General features: G+C 50.1%; 2 protein-coding genes across 2 annotated transcripts; one reads left to right on the plus strand and one right to left on the minus strand.

The window, feature by feature from the left end:
• Positions 1-194: 194 nt before the first annotated feature.
• LOC311372646 (pre-mRNA splicing regulator USH1G-like) lies at positions 195-7,469 on the minus strand (the record flags this gene model as incomplete). Its single annotated transcript, XM_084489617.1, has 4 exons — positions 195-296; positions 1,318-2,227; positions 2,779-3,265; positions 7,306-7,469. 3 exons carry the CDS (start codon positions 7,467-7,469, stop codon positions 1,340-1,342), a joined length of 1,539 nt encoding a protein of 512 aa, XP_084345743.1. The 3' UTR covers positions 195-296; positions 1,318-1,339.
• A 2,083-nt stretch (positions 7,470-9,552) lies between these two features.
• On the plus strand, positions 9,553-16,457 carry otop2 (otopetrin 2; the record flags this gene model as incomplete). The annotated part of the gene is given in 8 exon segments (XM_084489613.1): positions 9,553-9,585; positions 9,588-9,641; positions 10,625-11,027; positions 11,501-11,637; positions 12,152-12,210; positions 12,887-13,029; positions 14,452-15,383; positions 16,287-16,457. Coding segments are annotated over 8 exon segments (1,932 nt in total).
• Between the last annotated feature and the right edge of the window lie 2,214 nt (positions 16,458-18,671).

The raw sequence follows: 18,671 nt of genomic DNA on the forward strand, positions 1-18,671 counted from the left end.
AAAAAAAAAATGTTTAGGCACAGGCAACACAGGCACAGGAGATATTCAGATGGGACCCCACGGGGGTGTACAGAGACCTGAGCGGGCGGAACCAGCGGCCGCTTCGCTCCCCCTTCCGTTGGGTCTCGTGGCTAACGACTCCGCAGCACTGGTCTGGGGGGAGTCATTTGGTTTGTTGGTTCAGGGTCAGGGCCACCCGGTCCGTCTCAGGGGATCAGATTCAAACACAAATCCTTCTAAAGTGGTCACTCTGGTTCTCATTGTAAGACAACCCCAACAGAGGGAGAGAGAGAGACCTGCAGAGGGAGGTGGGAGAAGGGAGAGACAAGCGTTTCAGTAAAAAGAACAAGTCTCGTAATGCTTATGATGTTGAATGATGTAGAGATGTTCCGATACCTTTTTTTATTCCCGATACCGATTCCGATTCCTGAATTTGAGTACAGATACCGAGTATATAGCACTTGTTCTTATTGAAGGCTTCTCTTACCAATGACAGCAATGTACAGTATAGTCGTTTCCGTCGACAAATGTTTTTTTCAGAACTAGATCATTTACATTTAATCTCTTATTATAATAAGACATTTGGATTCTTAGTAGTTGAGCTTCCATGCATCCATGTTTTTCCGACTTGGTAGCGCGGACGAACGTGGTGCCGGAGACGACGCGTTTAACCGTTCCGACTTTCCACCTCAGACATCAGTCAACGAGCGCAGCGTGACACCGCGGTGTTTGCGACGTTCTCTGCATGGTATCGGTATCGGCACATAGACTTGCGTACTCGCCGATACCCGCTTCAGCAGAAGCCTAATCCCCTCAGCCATCCAAATAATCAACAAAGCAAAACCTCACAGATAAATGAAATAAATGAATCAAATGTATGCCTCTCATGTACCCCAACAACTGTATGTGTGAGTGTCTATCCCCCCCCCCCTCCAAATGAATGTATATGTGTTTTTCCATGCTGCATATGTCAAATGTGTTAAATGTCTGATGTCATGTGTGTAAATGTCTAGGTGTTCTGGATTAGGTATCTGTGTGCCACAAATGTGTGGAATGTTTGTCTGTCAAAAAAAAAAGCCTGGCGAAAAATGTATGAACTTATGAATGACTGTGAAAAATAATTTCCCCATGGGGACATCTAATAAACTAACTAACTAACTAACTACCCGATTTTACCCCATTTTAGGCAGTATCGGAGTATCGGAGGAATTTCCAATACTGGTATCGGCATCGGAACAACTCTAGAATAATGCAGTTGAACACAACCAAAGCAGACGGACCAGTAGAAGTCCTCCTCAGACCTCCGCCGGTACTCACTTGTACGCCGCCGCCGCCGCCGCTACAGCTCCGTGTCCTCCATGCGCTCAGGGTCGTCGATGGCGTCCAGGCGTCGCTGACACGCCTCCAGGATCTTCTTCCGGGGCCCCAGCGGCAGGTGGATGCTCTTCAGGTCGTCGTCCGAGCACAGCAGCAGCGCCTCCAGGTCGATCTTCTCCCGCCGGAAGATGGCGGCGAACTCGCCCATGCTCTGGGCGGCGAGGAACACCTCCAGGTGGCTGGTCTCGGGCTCGTCGTCGTCGTCCAGGCCCAGCTCCACCTCGTCCCACGGCAGCTCCTGGAAGTTCCTCTCCCGCAGGCTGCGGGCGCTGCCGATGCTGTCCTGGTCGGCGCTGGGGTAGTGCCGCAGGCGGCTCCGCAGACGCACCGCGCCGCCCGGCCCACCGCCGCCGTCGTCGTCGTCGTTGCCGCCCCCCCCCACCACGCTGGACTCGTCGCCGTCGGGCCCCCGCAGGCCCGACAGCCCCCCGCTGATGTAGTTCCGTCTGAACACCATGGTGCCCAGCCCGGGCCGGGTGAACAGCGAGTCGTGGCCGGAGTCCGTGCTGATCTCGGAGTAGTCCACCTCGGAGCGGAGGTGGCGGTGGAGGTCCGGCACGCTCATGGCACGTGAGATGGCGTCGTCGCCGGAGCCGGAGCCGAACATGTGGCGGACGTTGCGGCGGCCGCCCTCCCTGGCGGCGGCGGCGGCGGCGGCGGCGGCGGGGGAGGGCGCGGCGTAGGTGCCCTGCTTGACGAACATGACGTCGTTGCCCAGCTGCAGGCCCGACAGCGAGCGCACGCTCTTGCGGCCGTCCTCGTAGATCTTGAAGGTGCCCTCCCCTTGCCGCCTCTTCTCCAGCTTCTTCTGGATCTTGGTTTTCCCGCGGCCCGTGGTGTGGAGCGTGGCCTGGGGGTGGAACGGAAACGTGTTGATTAAGATAAAACAAATGGTGACGATGACCAGGGGCGGACCGTACTGTTAGGCAAACCAGGCACTTGCCTGGAGCCCCAGGCCCCCATAGAAGGCCCCACAGAGGCCTTTTGGGGCCCCCGAAATACCGTCTTTTTATTTCTTCCCCATATCTATATTGTTTTTATTAAAGTCCGGTCATAATAGCAGCGCCGGGATGTCCAATTACTCACGCATTGACGGTCACCCTGCTAACGTGCAAAGCAGTCATGCAACGCTACAACGCTACTAACGCTGTTAGCTCCCCAGTGTTGTTAGCTCCACAGTGTTGTTAGCTTATTAGCTCCCCAGTGTTGTTAGCTTGTTAGCTCCCCAGTGTTGTTAGCTCCCCCAGTGTGTGTTAGCCTGTTAGCTCCCCCAGTGCGGTTAGCCTGTTAGCTCCCCCAGTGTTGTTAGCTCCCCCAGTGTTGTTAGCTCCCCCCCAGTGTGTGGTTAGCTTATCGGTTGTGTGTATAAAAATGCTTGGTTCGTGACGCCGGGACACCGACCTGGGAGTATGGCACGCCGACGCTCGCGGCGCTGTAGCGCGGCGGCATCCCGCGGCTCACCGAGCTGCCGCTGAAGCTGGAGAAGCTCATGGCGTCCGACACCGACGCCTCCGCCGCCGCCGCCGCCGCCGCCGACGCGGACGACTCTTGCTTGTGGTAGCGGCGCTCCATGCGCTTGTGGTGCTTCCGCTGCAGCTTGGCGCAGGCCTTGATGCGGCGCTCGGCCTGGCGGAAGGCCTGCTCCCGCAGCTTGGCCACCAGCTTGGGGTTCAGCGTCGTCTGCTTGGCGGCGATGGAGTCCAGGTAGCGCACGCAGCCCATGTGGCCCTTGGCGGCGGCCATGTCCAGCGGCGTGTGGTAGTCGTTGTCCAGGCACCACGCGTTGGCGCCGAAGCTCACCAGGAAGGACAGGCAGTCGTGGTGGCCGTTGGCCGCCGCCAGGTGCAGCGGCGTGTTGCCCCACATGTCGCAGTTGTCCGGCTTCCCCCTGCGGGGGGCGGTAGAGCGGCGGGTACAAAACATCAATACGGACGTATGTACAGGGTGTATGTACAGGGACGTGCACAGGAGCTTTGAGGGGCAGGTGCCGAATTGTTGACGTGGAGCGGCGGGTGCAAAGCATCAATACGCACATGTGTGTATGTATCGTCACCCTTCTTCTGGTGCGGCACCAGGAATCAGTGACGGACTGGACGGTCTGGCATTTGGGCAGATGCCAGAAGGGCCGCGACCTCTCGTGGGTCGTTTGGGCCGGCCAATCACGGAGCAGCATGCTTGTCTGGTTTGGGCGGCCCCTCTGTCGCAACGGCGGCCCCACATTATCTATATCCCCCCCCGTCAACAATCCTGTACGCGCAACCAAACCCCCCCCCCCCTCGTCAACAATTTCACCCGCGCGGGGCCTGTTATAATGTGCAAATGCCAGGGCCGTTTTTTGATCCCAGTCCGTCACTGACGGGAATCGATACACTGGCGCCAATTATCTATGTTTAATATTATCCCATTTTTTTTAAAAATGAATTTCTTTGCATTTTTACGCTTTATAAATGAAGAGTTTGACAGGAGATATCACACCCCAGATATCGATATTTTAATTCCCTGCTGCTCGAGGTGGCGCTCAACACGTGAACGAGGGGAAATTTGAACACAAGTTAACTAGCCAAAGACGAGCTCCAGCACTTTACCTTATGCCAGTCATTTTGTGTTCATCGTTAGACATGCACCGTATCGTTATATTATTGTCTAACAATATATTGATTATCGCAGAATCGCTGTATCGCGATGTTATCGGTATTCGCGGGCCATGTGTCCTATCCTATCCTATCGTATCGTGAGGTACCCTGTGACTCCCACCCCTGCCTCGAGACTCAAGAGTTAGGCATGACCCCACGGGACACGTGTTGACATGCACCCAGTGTTCCAACGAGAGGCCATCGATCAGCCTGGCGACGCTAAGAGGTTGTAAAGAGCTACGGTGACACAGAGATGCAACACGAGCCAGTCGGAGAGTAACCTACTTCTGTCTGGGCGACAATAACTTCCTCCTCCACAATTTATGGTTTCATTGTGTGTGTTTATGATTGATCTGTGATCCATACGTTGTCCACTGCCACTTGATCCACCGTTTTAACACCCACACGGAACATCGTCTGTACACCCCTTGACACAACGTAACATATATAATAAGGTGTAAAAGGAGCAGAACTTCCTCTTACAGGTGTATTACATTTACATTCAGGGCATTCAGAAGACGCTTTTATCCAAAGCATCTTACAATAAAGTACATTTGTAAGAAGACAGCGAAACAACAATATATCTCTGTCGGTACAGTAAGGATGTTCATAGAACCAAGTGTCAAACACCAAGAATCGCTTTGTTAACCCGTTCCCCGTCTACAACAGAGACAGCTAGGATAAGATGCTACACGATGCTAAGGACTATTTTTAAGTGCCAGGACGTACAACATGCAATAAGTGCGTACATTTAGTGCCAGGACGTACAAACACACAAAAAGTGTGTACATTAAGTGCCAGGACGTACAAACATACAATAAATGCGTACATTAAGTGCCGGGACGTACAAACACACAAAAAGTGTGTACATTAAGTGTCAGGACGTACAACACACAATAAGTGTGTACATTAAGTTGCCAGGATGTACAAACATACAATAAGTGCGTAAGTGTATGGATGCCATAACGGCCACAGACTCATGTACTCGGTGGCCACGTCGATTGCGGTGATAAACACGTCTTGCCACGGCCTGCCAGAGGCCTTCTGACCTCCTGATCACCTTCCCTGTGGCGCTGAAGTGTTTGCAGGGACTTTGTAATCCGACCACCACAGCGCTGCGGCTGACTCTGCCACTACACTAAGGGGTGTCCGGTGACAGGGGGGAGCCACCACGACCGGGCGGGCCAACAGTCAGGACCACGACGGCGGAGGACGAGTGACGTCGTCAGGCCAGATTCCTGGACCCCCCCCCCCGTCGACCGCAGACGTGGGGAGCTAAAAGGCAGCAGCGGCGGCGGCGTTTGTATGGATCCATAATGCCACCGCAGTGTTATTGCCAGGGAACTCTGTACTTTGATCGTGGCGGTACATAACACTTCATATCGTCTTTACATACTGCATATGGATTCAGTTTAGTCTTGAAAATGGATAAGAAAACAAAAACGAACAAAAATAAGAATATGTGATCATATTTATCGCAAATTGACTGACCGCCGTAAGAACTCAACTTTAAACAATGGCGTGAATGGTAGCCTATTTCCAGCCGGCCTCAGAAAATAGATTGAGCAGGTGTTCAGGGGGCGTGTCTTCAGACATAGCGCTGGACGTACAGTGGTGCCACATAAAGGCTGCTCCATTATGGATGGCCCGCAGAGGAGCCAGTGCAGCGGCCCGCATCCATTATTGATGGCCGGGGCTGTAGGTTTTATGTTGGTACGCCGGTAAGCCGTCGGACCCGACCGGGGCAATGATTAGAGTCTTCTCGCCCAGCCTGCTCCCTGATTTCACTAGTGTTACGCCGCCAGACATTAAACACGACGACCTGAGATGTAGGCTGTCCTCCTACAAGCGCGTTCCGTGGGAAACGTGAGTCAACGAAGCAACAACAGCTAGAGTAGGCCTACAGTCAAAGAGTTAACGAAACAACAACAGCTTGAATTCAGGGAGCCACAAGTACACCACAAATATCCTACTGAATGATGGAAAATAAACATAAAACGACGATAAAACAACCTACCCCCTGAGATAAACGAGTACACCTTGCGGTGATAGTTTCCCGTGATGCATTACAAATAGTTTATGATCTAGAGTATTGTTTAGAGTTATGGTCTAAATATAGTCCCACATCAATGTAGACCTATTAATACCCAGCCTCGACACAGCAGGACATGTTTATGTGCCCCCTTAAACAAACGTGCTGTATATGTCACACGGGACATTTTATTGAACCCGGGAACTCCATATAGCCTACTATAAGCAGCACTAAAACAATCTTCTCTTTATCTTGGGTCTCACGAAGGCCTTGGTCTTGTTAAAACACCATGCCCCCCCCCCCCCCCCCCCCATTAAGGCTGAACGCGCCTCTCTGCTGTCAAACTCTGTCCCCGGCCCCGTTTATGGGCTGGCTTCAGTTTGCCGAGGGCCGTAGTAGAGGTAAACACCTGCAGGGCGGTGTTTGCTTTGAGTCGTGAGAAGTCATGCATGTTGCGTGTCCCCGCACAGACTGCATCACGCTACTGCACTGAATCCCGCATTGACGGGCCACGGTTACATAAGTCGCTTTTGTTTTGCATGTTGTGATTTGTGTGCACATGCATGCGGGGAGGACCTGCAGTGTGGGTCACTTCATGGGGGCTTCCGTTTGTCGGAGGGAAAGCAGGTCAGACCGAACAGAAGACAAGCGGGCCTTTGTGAGTGCCACTGGCCCACTTCTCCCCAATCAGATGGGCTCTCGTTTGCGGTCTCCAAGTTTTTTTTTTTTTTTTTTTTTTTTTTTTGCGAGTGACTGGACCTCCAGTAGCCTGCTATGGTTATTTGAAATGTGGTGCAGAACAAGCCGTTTTCTTTTAGCCATTATTAATAAAACATGAATTGTATCATCTCCTGGGCTTTCACTGTTTGAGTGTCTGTAGGTTCGATTTATTATTTTCTTTATTCTTTTTAATAATAATTTGTATCGGTTAATAGGTTTTTAGGGTTTGTTCATACGAGCTCATGATAGGCTACGTGTTAATTGTACATGTTCTCCCTAATTGCAATGATCAACCAACACATCATATCACATTAAAGTCGTCAAGTGTCCAGTTGAGGGGTCAACGGGTTTCGAAGTGACGAAGACTTCGTGCGGGCCTTCAATAAAACAGGTACACGCTTTGAAAACCGAGCCGAGTGTTTGCCTGAACGGGCTGCTTCATACACACCTACGGCTATAAACACCACAGGGGGCGACTGTTATCGTGACATTTATACACGTTTATATCCTATATAACCGTCAGGCTGTGAAGCCGAAGCCTACCCTCTCCCGACGATGAGCCGCAGCGCCTCCAGGTTGCCGTGGTAAGCCGCCCATAGCGTCGGCGTCATGCCATCCTCGTCCGGCGCGTTCAGGTCCCTCCGCGTCGCCTCCTTCAGCAGGTCCAGGTACCCGTCCCGGGCCGCCTTATGGTAACGGTCGTTCATCGTACCCGGCTGACCCCGTCTCTACCCCCATGCCGTGGGACCACCACCACCATCATCATCCACCTCCGGAGGACCGCTGGTTCTGGTCGGGCTGAGCCACTGGCTCCCCGCAAAACCCCCCGATCACAGCGCTCTGAGGTCGGCCCTGACGCACCGGGGACAAAGGAGAGCGCTGTGTAACCAGAAGCCGACCACAGGCCGCTCGGGTAACTTCGGCTGCTCCCGGTGGCCGGTGTTCACGACTACAGTTCTGGTTCACCTGGTAGAGCGCGCACCATTCAGTCCATTCATCCAGTCCTGACCGCAGCGACCCGGGTTCGATTCCTGCCCGTGGTTCCTTTGCTGCATGGCTTCCCCTCTCTCTCCCATACATTCCTGTCTATCTCAAAAATAATCTATTATCTTTAAAAATATATATATCCTACTGGAAGTTAAAGCTTAGATATAAATAAAGTAGGCCTACATATTCTAACACAACGTGTGATGCCCTTTGTTTGATACCACAGGCTGTTGGTCAAAGGGTAACGGGGATTAAATGAGCATGAAAGGGCATTAAAGGACATTTAAGTAAACCAAACAAACACTTCACTGCCTGTTGGCAAAACTTAACACTTGGGGAGCCAACTTAGAAACGTCCCCCCCTACTAAGAATCAGAATCAGAGTTACTTTCATTCCATCTTATTGTAAAAGTACCTACACAAGAGAAACATTCTTGGTTCCCCAACAGCCACATAGCAGCATCAATACAAAAGAAAGTAGGCCTAAATAAAGATAAGTGAAAATAAAAGTACGCGGGCCCAGTGCATGAATGATTCATAAGTGTGTATTTACATAAAAAGGCATTTTGATCAGAATACTAAAGCTCTAAAGTCGTTAAGGCACAATGAATGCCTACTTTATGAACCCCATGGAGGGGTCGTTATTACCGCATTAACACATTATTAATGTGGGCCAGCTGCACAGAAACAAGAACCAGGCTTCAAAGAACACGATTTAAACAAACAGGTGCGTACAGAAGAGGATTAGGGCCAGATGGGATTTTTTTTTTTTTTTCAGTTCTGAGTTTAAAGTCAGAATTCTGTCTCTTTATTCTCAGAATTCTGACTCTACCTCAAATTTATAATCTTTAGTTTAATCTTTAAACTCAGAACTCAAAATGTTCCGTATATATATATATATATATATATATATATATATATATATATGATACGTATATATCTAAAAATATATGCGTAAAAGTGCATAGCCAAGTGTCAACAGAATAGCATGTACATTTGTATATATAACAGTAACAATACATCTGTAGAAAGAGAGTTTACAAAACGTATTGCCCCGGGGCGGCGGAGCGTGACGGGGCAGAATGAACAGGCCCGGTGCCACCGCGGCTCGGTGGCAGATCTGGAACCGCTTTACGCACACTGAGCCCTGATAGATGACTATCGAGGGTAGCGAGCGACCATCTGGGCACGGTGACAATGGCCCTTCCCCTCTCATTAACAATAGGCATCAATAGGTATTATTAGGGAAAAGCTCCCTCTGTGGACGCATGAAAGAGGTTTGAGTGCTGAGGTAAATAAGGCAAATAAGAGGATAATAAAATAATCTCCGATGTGCAGCCGTTCACGTTAGAGTCGTCTTCTATTTTGAGTTTGGTCTCCCACTTTTTATGGTATTTATTTTGGGTGAGCCGCTCTTAACTTTATGGGAGGGATGACATTTACTCAGTGTTATATATCAAAATATCCAAAATATGCTGTTATTCGGTAAAATAACCGGTTTCTCGTATTTTGGGATGTCCGATGATTACTACATAAGGTCCGAAAAGAAAACAAAACGTTCTCCAGGAAAAACAGTTCTGAACTTTCAGGGGGGTATTATGTGCAAAACACAGTGTGTGTGGTAATAATATCGCGTTGATCATAACAGATTTATTGACGTCTATGTACACAACCTTGTACACAACCTGTTCCCCGCGGCCCACTGTGGGTTGGTATAAAGGTCCTGGATGCTCACTCGGCCCATGGGAAAACTCCAGAGACCAGGTAGGGTGACACACACGCCGTCGTACTTTCTTGTATTTTGATGCTGTTGCTTCCCTGTGTGATCGTCTCCTCTTTCTGCACACATGTGCTAATCCAGACCACACAAGGAGATTGCTTTGTAAATTCTCAGTGTCGTTTAATTATATTTGCACGTACCGTTCAAAAGTTTGGGGTCACCCAGACAATTTCATGTTTTCCATGAAAACTCGCACTTTTATTCAACAAGTTTTCAGCAAAGGGTTTTTCTAATCATCAATGGGCCTCTGCACACCAATTGTAGATAATCCACTAAAAATCAGCTGTCTCCAGCTAGAATAGTCATTGACCACATTAACAAACGTCTACACTGTATTTATGATAAATTTAATGTCATCTTCACTGAAAAAAAAACAACGGTGCTTTTCTTCAAAAAAAGAAGTTAGACATTTCTAACGAGACCCCAAACTTTTGAGCAGTGGTGTACATCAGGGCAGTGGCGATTCTAGACCGGTGTTAATGGGGGGGCCGAGATGGGGCCGGCTTTTCTGTTAGAGGGGCACAAATGAAATTGTTGAGGGGGGGGGGGGTGGGGGGTTGGATCGCGGACGAGCGCTATTGCGGGCTCGCTTGTTGATGGGGGGCGGGGGGGGTGTTGGATCGCGGACGAGCGCTATTGCGGCCGCGATTGTTGACGGGGGGGGTTGGCTCGTTTGGGGGGGCCACAGGGGGGGGCCAGACTCAGAGTTACGGGGGCACTGGCCCCCCCCCTGGCCCCCCCCCCCCCCCTAGAACCGCCACTGCATCAGGGTTAACCTGACACAAGGCGCTTCTTAATGAGGGCAGGCCTTCATTGTGGAGACTGGTTGGGTGACAGCGGGGCGTGCTCCCATTGTCCTCCTGCTCCGGCAGCAACCAGCCAGCCTCTCCGGGGGCGTGGCCGTCCAACCTGCTCCTCTCCATAAAGCACAAAGTCAAAGTCACTCATCGCCAAACGCCGCCGAAAGAGAGAGAGATGAGTGTAAAACAGGAGACATGCCTGTGACCCCCCCCCCCCCCCCCTGTGACCCCCCCCCCCCCCTGTGTCACCCCTGACCTATCCCCGTGACCTCTGCAGGATGACCAACGCCAAACAGATGGAGGAGGACCGCCTGTCCAACAGCAGCAGCAGCTGCGGCGCCGCGCCGGGCGAGGAGAACGCCGAGGAGGGCGCGTGTGAGTGTGAGCCCGAGCTGGCGCTGGACGCGTCCCACGGTCACGGCCACGGCGGGCACGGCGCCGCGCCCCGGGACCGCACCAGGAACTGGGGCTGGCTGCTGTCGGGCACGGTGTTCCTAAACCTTGTGATCCTGGGCGTGGCGCTGGTCTCCGCCTCCACCTTCAACAGCGCCGTGGTGGGCTCGGCCGACCTGCAGGTGTTCCTCATCGTCCTCATCTTGGCCACCACGCTGTGGATGCTGTACTACCACGTGTACACGGCCAAGGAGGAGCGCGCCGTGCTGTACAAGGATGGCCACGCCGGGCCCGTGTGGCTCAGGGGTACGGAGGGCATACGGTTGTGGGGGGGGGGGGGGACACACGACACGACACGAGACACGACACGACGGATGTAGTGTGTCTGTATGGTGACAGGTCTGGACGCTTGATCTGGTGGGGCTCAGGAGGTAGAGCGGGGTCGGCCGGTCACCGGAGGGTCGCTGGTTCGATCCCCCCCCCGGCTCCTCCTCCTCCTCCTCCTCCTCCTCCTCCTCCTCCTCTTCCTCCTAGCTGTGAGTGTGGAGGTGTCCCCTGAGCGAGACGCCCTCACCCTGACTGCTCCTCCTGACCCGCTGGCTGTCGCCCTGCGGGGCTGACTGACCGCCAGTCGGTGTGTGAATGAATGTGTGCGTGAATGAACGGGTGAATGTGAGGAAATATTGTAAAGCGCTTTGAGCGGCCGCTGGTTAGAGCAGCGCAGTGTAAATGCAGTCCGTTGACTGTTGGTGTGTCCCCCCCCCCCCCCCCCCCCGCAGCGGGACTGGTTCTGTTCGGGCTGCTCAGCCTGATCATGGACGTCTTCAAGGTGGCGAACTACGCGGGCTACCTGCACTGTGACTCGGCGGTGAAGGTGGCCTTTCCGGTCGTGCAGGCCGTGTTCCTGTTTGTCCAGGTGAGTCTTCCCCCCCCGGGCGGTCTAACGAAGGGTCGTTAGGGTCGTTAGGGTCATTAGGGCCCTTAGGGTCATTAGGGCCCTTACGCCTCGTACCCACTGTACACGTCCGTCGACGGATCTCATTGACTTTACATGGGGACGCTCCCGAAATGCATTGTGGGTCCCGTCCGTCAAATCGGTCTCCGTCTCTCGCGTCCAAAAGTTGAGAAAAGTTTAACTTTTCAGGCAGCGACGGATCCGTCGGCCAATCAGATCGCGTTATATACGCACGTTATACGCAGATCTGTGTGTTTTACCCATTCATGCGTCGGACACGCCCACTCTCTTCCGTCGACGGACGTGTACACGGGGGTACGAGGCGTTAGGGTCATTAGGGTCATTGGGGCCCTTGGGGTCATTAGGGCCCTTGGGGTCATTGGGGCCCTTGGGGTCATTAGGGCCCTTAGGGTGAGCTCCCGCTGAATGACTCTGCACCCCCCCCCCCCCCCCCCCCCCCCGGGTTTGCTTTCAGACGTACTTCCTGTGGTTCCACGCGAAGGACTGTGTGCAGCTACAACGAAACATCACACGGTATGAGGGTTTGAATAAACGGATCTATTACTGACGCGTATTAAACATCCATCACAGTAACAGTAGAATTAGAGAAGCAACTTTTTTTCGAATTATGAAATAATCAGTGTTGTGCAAGTTCACACTTCACACGAACTGGTTCAAAGTTCAGTTCATACAAAAGAAAAAGAATAAATTCACGTTCATAGTTCACCAATTCAGTTTTGAACTAGTTCATGTTCAGCTCATTAACAGTTTTTTTAGAAACCAAAGAAAAACTGTTGGAGTGAGTATTCTGTGCTTATCTTTTAAAATGAATCCTCTCCATTACCTGCTGCCCATCACTACAATCTCAGATTGTTGTGGATATTATTTGTACGCCTGTTTCATTCATCACAACTAAGGCAGTAACTCTACTTAATAAACATGTCATCTGCACATAAGCATCAACAAAATCTGAACTAGTTAAAGTTCTTTAGTTAAAAATATGTTACGTTCATAGTTCAAAGTTCATAGAAAAATGTACTTGTTCAATGAACTGGTTCTTTTGAACTAGTTCACGCACAACACTGGAAATAAGATTTAGTCAAAGAAGAAGGACAGTGCAGATGTAACATTAGGTCCTCGATCGTGGCCCTAACCCCTGCTCTCTCTCTCTCTCTCTCCCCCTCTCTCTCTCTCCCCCTCCGGCGGTCAGCTGTGGGCTCATGCTCACCCTGGCCACCAACCTGATCCTGTGGATGACCGCGGTGACCGAGGAGTCCGTCCACCACACCGACGTACCGGAGGACGCCTACAACGGCTCCAAGCTCTCAGCCCGGAGGGTCTACATCCTGAGAGGTGATTAAAAACACTTCAACAACACGTCATCTGAGTCACGGGCAGGACAGGTGTCAATCCACAGCCAGTTACGAGTGAGATATTTCAAATGATAATTATTAGGGGTGTGCATCTCTCCAATAAAAGACGATTCGATGCGTATCTCGATACATGGGGTACGATACGATTCAAGTCAAGTCAAGTCACTTTTATTTATATAGCACATTTAAATACAACAGGAGTTGACCCCAAGCGCTTTACGTTGACAGAAGTCAGGGTTTGGGCAGGGCAGTTGATAAAAAGGGGCCCAGGGATACACAGGTCTTGTCTAAAAAATAAGTAAAAAATAAGTAGAAAGAAAGCAATATATATAGAAAGAACAACATAGGATAAAACAGGTTAAATAGAGTAAAATCACGAGAAAAAAAAAGATTCAGGAACGATACATTTTTAAAATGGAACGATTAGATTCAGTTCGATTCAGAAGGATTTCGATTTGATTCGAGCCAGTTAGGAGTAGGGATGTGAATAACTCAAATTTTTCATGGTCGAATAATCAGTGGGTGGTTATGAACGAATAATCGATTATTCGATGTGTGCCGACATTCACAAAGGCAGCCATGGACCATCGGCAAGAAATCACTCAATATCTTAAACGCAAAAAAACTAACTTTAACAGTGATCAGTGTTTGTGTTGTATGCATGTATATATATTAATATTTATGCTTGTGTATTGTGTATATTGTTTTTCTGTACATGATTAATAATAATAAAAAAAACTAATAGTACTACAGAACCAACATTAGTTCCGTCCGTTAATTCTTGTTTATTTGAATGGGAAAAAATGTTAACGGTCCAAATGTTAAAAATCGACTTTGACCCTCAGGAACGAATAATCGAATAATCTAATATTCTGACCCATCTCTAGTTACGAGTGAGATATTTCAAATGATAATTATTAGGGGTGTGCATCTCTCCAATAAAATACGATTCGATGCGTATCTCGATACATGGGGGTACGATACGATTCAGGAACGATACATTTTTAAAATGGAACGATTCGATTCAGAAGATTCGCATCTTTTAAATCGATTTTCCGATTCAAATCGGTTTTTGTTACACCCCTAGTAATTATGGTGTTGCGGTAGCTGCCAAACAGAGCAACTAAGGTTGCGAGAGCGAGTGCGTTTGTGAGATGTTCACGAAACATCTCACCGGAAATAAAATATTGTTATATATAGACAACAAGAAATGAAATACAGTATCATGTACAACAATTTTTCAACGGAGGAAAATCAACGGCAGCCATTTCAAAATTTCTTGTGTCTCCATGTTTTGTGTGTGTGTGTGTGTGTATGTTTGCATGAGTGTGTGTGTGTGTATGCCTGCTCGTGTGTGTGTGTGTGTGTGTGCGCGTGTGTGCGTGCGCGTGCGTTCCCTCAGCCAGCTACGGCGAAGACAAGTGCAAGTGCAGCTACGACTCCTGCGGCATCTTCAAGCAGGCCTACTACTACCTGTACCCCTTCAACATCGAGTACAGCCTCTTCGCCTCCGCCATGGCCTACGTCATGTGGCGCAATGTGGGCCGCCTGTCCGAGGAGCACGCCCACCACACGGTCCGCTTCAACGCGCGCGACGTGCTCCTGGGCCCCGCCCTGGGCGCCGTGCTGGCGGTGGCGGGGCTGGCCACCTTCGTGGTGTACGAGGTGGACGTGGAGACGGAGGAGAGCGGCGGCGACGGCGACGGCGGCGGCGCCCGCAAGGACCGCGCCGTCATGATGCACTTCGTGGTCAACCTGGTGATCGCGTGCCTGCTGTCGGCCGCCAGCGCGCTGGGCTGCGCCGTGTTCCGTCTGGAGCACCGCGACCTGCTGTCGGAGAAGAACCCCACGCGCAGCCTGGACGTGGGGCTGCTGGTGGCGGCGTCCGTGGGCCAGTTCGTCATCAGCTACTTCACCATCGTGGCGGTGGTGGCCACGGGCGCGCGGGGCTACCTCAACGGGCTGAACCTGGCCTGGGCCTTCATGACCATCGTGCAGCTGGGCCTGCAGAACCTGTTCATCATCGAGGGCCTGCACCGCGAGCCGCACCACGAGCCGGCGCCCGTCACCGTCTTCTCCAACCCTTACGTCATCCAGGGGCTGGGCGAGCTGCGGGACCCCGAGATGGAGGGCAAGCCGGGGCCGTCGCCGCCGCCGTCGCCGCAGTCGCCGTCGCTGCAGCCGCCGCTGTCGCCGCCGTCGCCGCCGCTGTCGTCGTCCCCCGGGCACTGCGCCGACCTGCCGCCCGCCGTCACGGAGCACCGCCACCGGCTGCCCTGGAAGAGACGCGTTCTGAAGGAGGTCTGCGCCTTCCTGTTGCTGGGCAACGCCATCGTGAGTACCGGCCCCGCCCGGCAGCCATGCCGGCATGCATATCACTACATAGATATAGATATAGATACCTAGATCTAGATATATATATATATATATCTAGATCTAGGTATCTATATCTATCTATATACTGTATATAGTGTAGTGCAGGGGTTCTCAACCTCCGGGCCGCGGACCAATACCGGCCCGCGGAGCGTTGGCCGGTATTGGTCCGCAGATAATTGGAAATTAAGCTTACAAATTTTTTTTTTATTGAAACATATACTTCCACACAATGAGTGGTCGTCACACCAATCCCAACCCCACTCCTCTATCCTGCTGAAGTCTTCATGCCATGTTCAAAGTTCAGTTCATACAAAAGAAAATGAATGAATTCACGTTCATAGTTCACCTATTCAGTTTTGAACTAGTTCATGTTCAGTCCAGTAACAGTTTTTTTAGAAACCAAAGAAAAACTGTGGGAGTGAGTATTCTGTGCTTATCTTTTAAAAGGAATCCTCTCCATTACCTGCTGCCCATCACTACAATCTCAAAATTGTTGTGGGTATCATTTGTACGCCTGTTTCATTCATCACAACTAGGGCAGTAACTCTATTTAATAATCATGTCATCTGGACCCAAGCATCAATTCACAAAATCGGACCTAGTTCAAGTTCAAGTTCTTCAGTTAAAACTTTTAACTAAAGATCTAAAGTTAAAATTTTTAACTAAAGAACCCCTGTCCTTAAAACCTAGTGACGCCTCTGGTTAAAAATATGTTAAGTTCAGTTCAAAGTTCATAGAAAAATGAACTTTGTTCAATGAACTAGTTCTTTTGAACTAGTTCATGCACAACACTGACGACCGATGTGACCCCCTGCTGTGTCCCCCCCCCCCCCCCCACCCTCTCCCCCCCCCCCCTCCCAGCTCTGGATCATGCCGGCCTTCGGCGCCCGGCCCCAGTTCGACCACGGCGTGGAGACGGACTTCTACAAGTTCACCATGTGGTCGGCCGTCGTGAACATCGGACTGCCCTTCGGAATCTTCTACCGCATGCACTCGGTGGCCAGCCTCTTCGAGGTCTACCTCACGTCATAGCGCCGCCGCCGCCCCGCGCCGCGGTCTCCATGACGACCGGGGTCCGCCGCCGCCGCCCCCGCGGTCTCCACGACGACCGGGGGTCAAGCCGCCCCGCCGTCTCCATGACGACCCAGGTCTGCTCCGCGGTCTCCATGACGACCGCGGGGTCCGCTCCACGGTCTCCATGACGACCGCGGGGTCCGCTCCACGGTCTCCATGACGACCGCGGGGTCCGCTCCACGGTGTCCATGACGACCGGGATCCCCTCGACGACAACAACGGAAGAGAGTTCCATGGGTCGGCGAAAGAGTGCAAATCAGACTTTAAAGGTGACATATCACACCACCGGGTGTGAGTGTGATTTAGCCGTTATGAGCCGTTTTGAAAATCTGCCTCTTCTGACATCACAGGTGGGCGTGTGCTGGATAGATCAGTCCACCAGCCCTACCCAGTGGACTGATGAAGCAAACGTTACTCATCTTATCCGTCACACGTCTAGGTTGGACACGCCCACCTGTGATGTCAGAAGACGCAGATTTTCCAAAACGGCTCGTAACGGCTAAATCACACTCACACCCGGTGGTGTGATATGTCCCCCTTTAAAAAAAAAAACGTGCGAATAAGGATAGGAATACTCCCTGGAATGTTTGAGTGGGTATATGCTGATTTATCAAATTGATATAATGAATGATCTGAAGTCAATCGAACGATGTGTATTAATGCTGATCATCAACATAATGTGAGCGACGGTGCGGTGAGGAGTGTGGGAGGAGTAGGAACTGTGAAGACGCGACGAGACACGGCGGGAATGTGAAGAATCTCCGAGTGGAAGGGAAATAAATGAATGATTCAATGTTATCTTTAATACTGCCATGACCATCCCATTAGTAGTATAAGTTAGTACGTTTAAAGAGTATAGTGTAGTTTGTACTACAGTTTGATAGCTTGTTTTATATTTTTATTTTTATTTTGCAGAACTGTGATTCAACAAGTCGCATAGCACTCTTTATATGTTCATATTCAAATATATATTTTATTCATATTTTATTCTTCTATTTTATTACTTATCCGTGTTGTTAACCTCACTTGTATAGCCTATATATATAGGCTATACAAGTGAGGTTAAGTGATATATATATATATATATATATATATATATATATATATATATATAGTATCTGTATATGATACAGTTACACCGAGTTACGCAGCTTGTTATCTTGCACTGTTGAGGACGCCTCAAGCATTTCATGGCCATGCGTGACTTCCCCTCGCTCTGTCAGCGTTTATGACGAATAAAGTTGAAACTTTAAATGATAAAAGAATGTGCTGAGGAACAGAATTTCATTGTATTGTATTATTCATTTTGGACCATTTATTCAGGACAACAAAAAAAAAAAACAGGCAGACAGAGAAACAAAACACAAAATGTTACTTTTAATCCGGGGAAATTGGAAGAGAAATATGTTCAACACGGTGGTTAGTGGTAAGAAGTGATGACATCGTTCTTCTGATAAATACATTGGTCCATTTCTTAGATTGAATGTCACATTCGTTGATATTTACTCCCAAGTCCGTAAGATTGTCGCGATAACAACCAACCCTTGTGTATGTAAGCCTTCCATTTGGCCACTTGGGGGCGGTAGAGTTCCTCTGTGGGATTGGTGCACACGCTATTGACAATCTTCAGGGTTATGCCTCCGGTCTACAGGTACTTATGTTATGGTTCATGTATAGTATAGTATATAGTGGTATACAGGGTTATACAGAGGCAGAAAGCAGTCATCATATTCCTACGATGCATTCATAATAACTGTGACCTAAAAGTGTGTGCATATACATATGTTTATGTATAGGCATCTTGTGTTCTGTGTGTGTGCGTGTGTGTGTGTGTGTGTGTGTGTGTGTTCTTTTGTGTATGTAGGTATGTATATATGTATATATGTATGTATGTATGTATGGAACTATATATGTATGTGTGTATATATGTATGTATGTATGTATGTAAGTATGTAAGTATACAGTATATGTCTGTATGTCTGTATATATATATATATATATATTGTGTGTGTGTGTGTGTGCGTGTGTGTGCGCGTGTGTGCGTGTGTGTGTGTGTGTGTGTGTGTGTGTGTGTGTGTTCACTTCAGAATTAACTTCATTTTTTCCTCCCCTCTTGGCGCTTTTGTATTTCCATTCAAATTGCAACACAGAAACACACACACACACACACAC

Source organism: Micromesistius poutassou (genome assembly GCF_964030765.1).
Source record: "Micromesistius poutassou genome assembly, contig: SCAFFOLD_312, whole genome shotgun sequence".
NCBI classification, from domain to species: domain Eukaryota; kingdom Metazoa; phylum Chordata; class Actinopteri; order Gadiformes; family Gadidae; genus Micromesistius; species Micromesistius poutassou.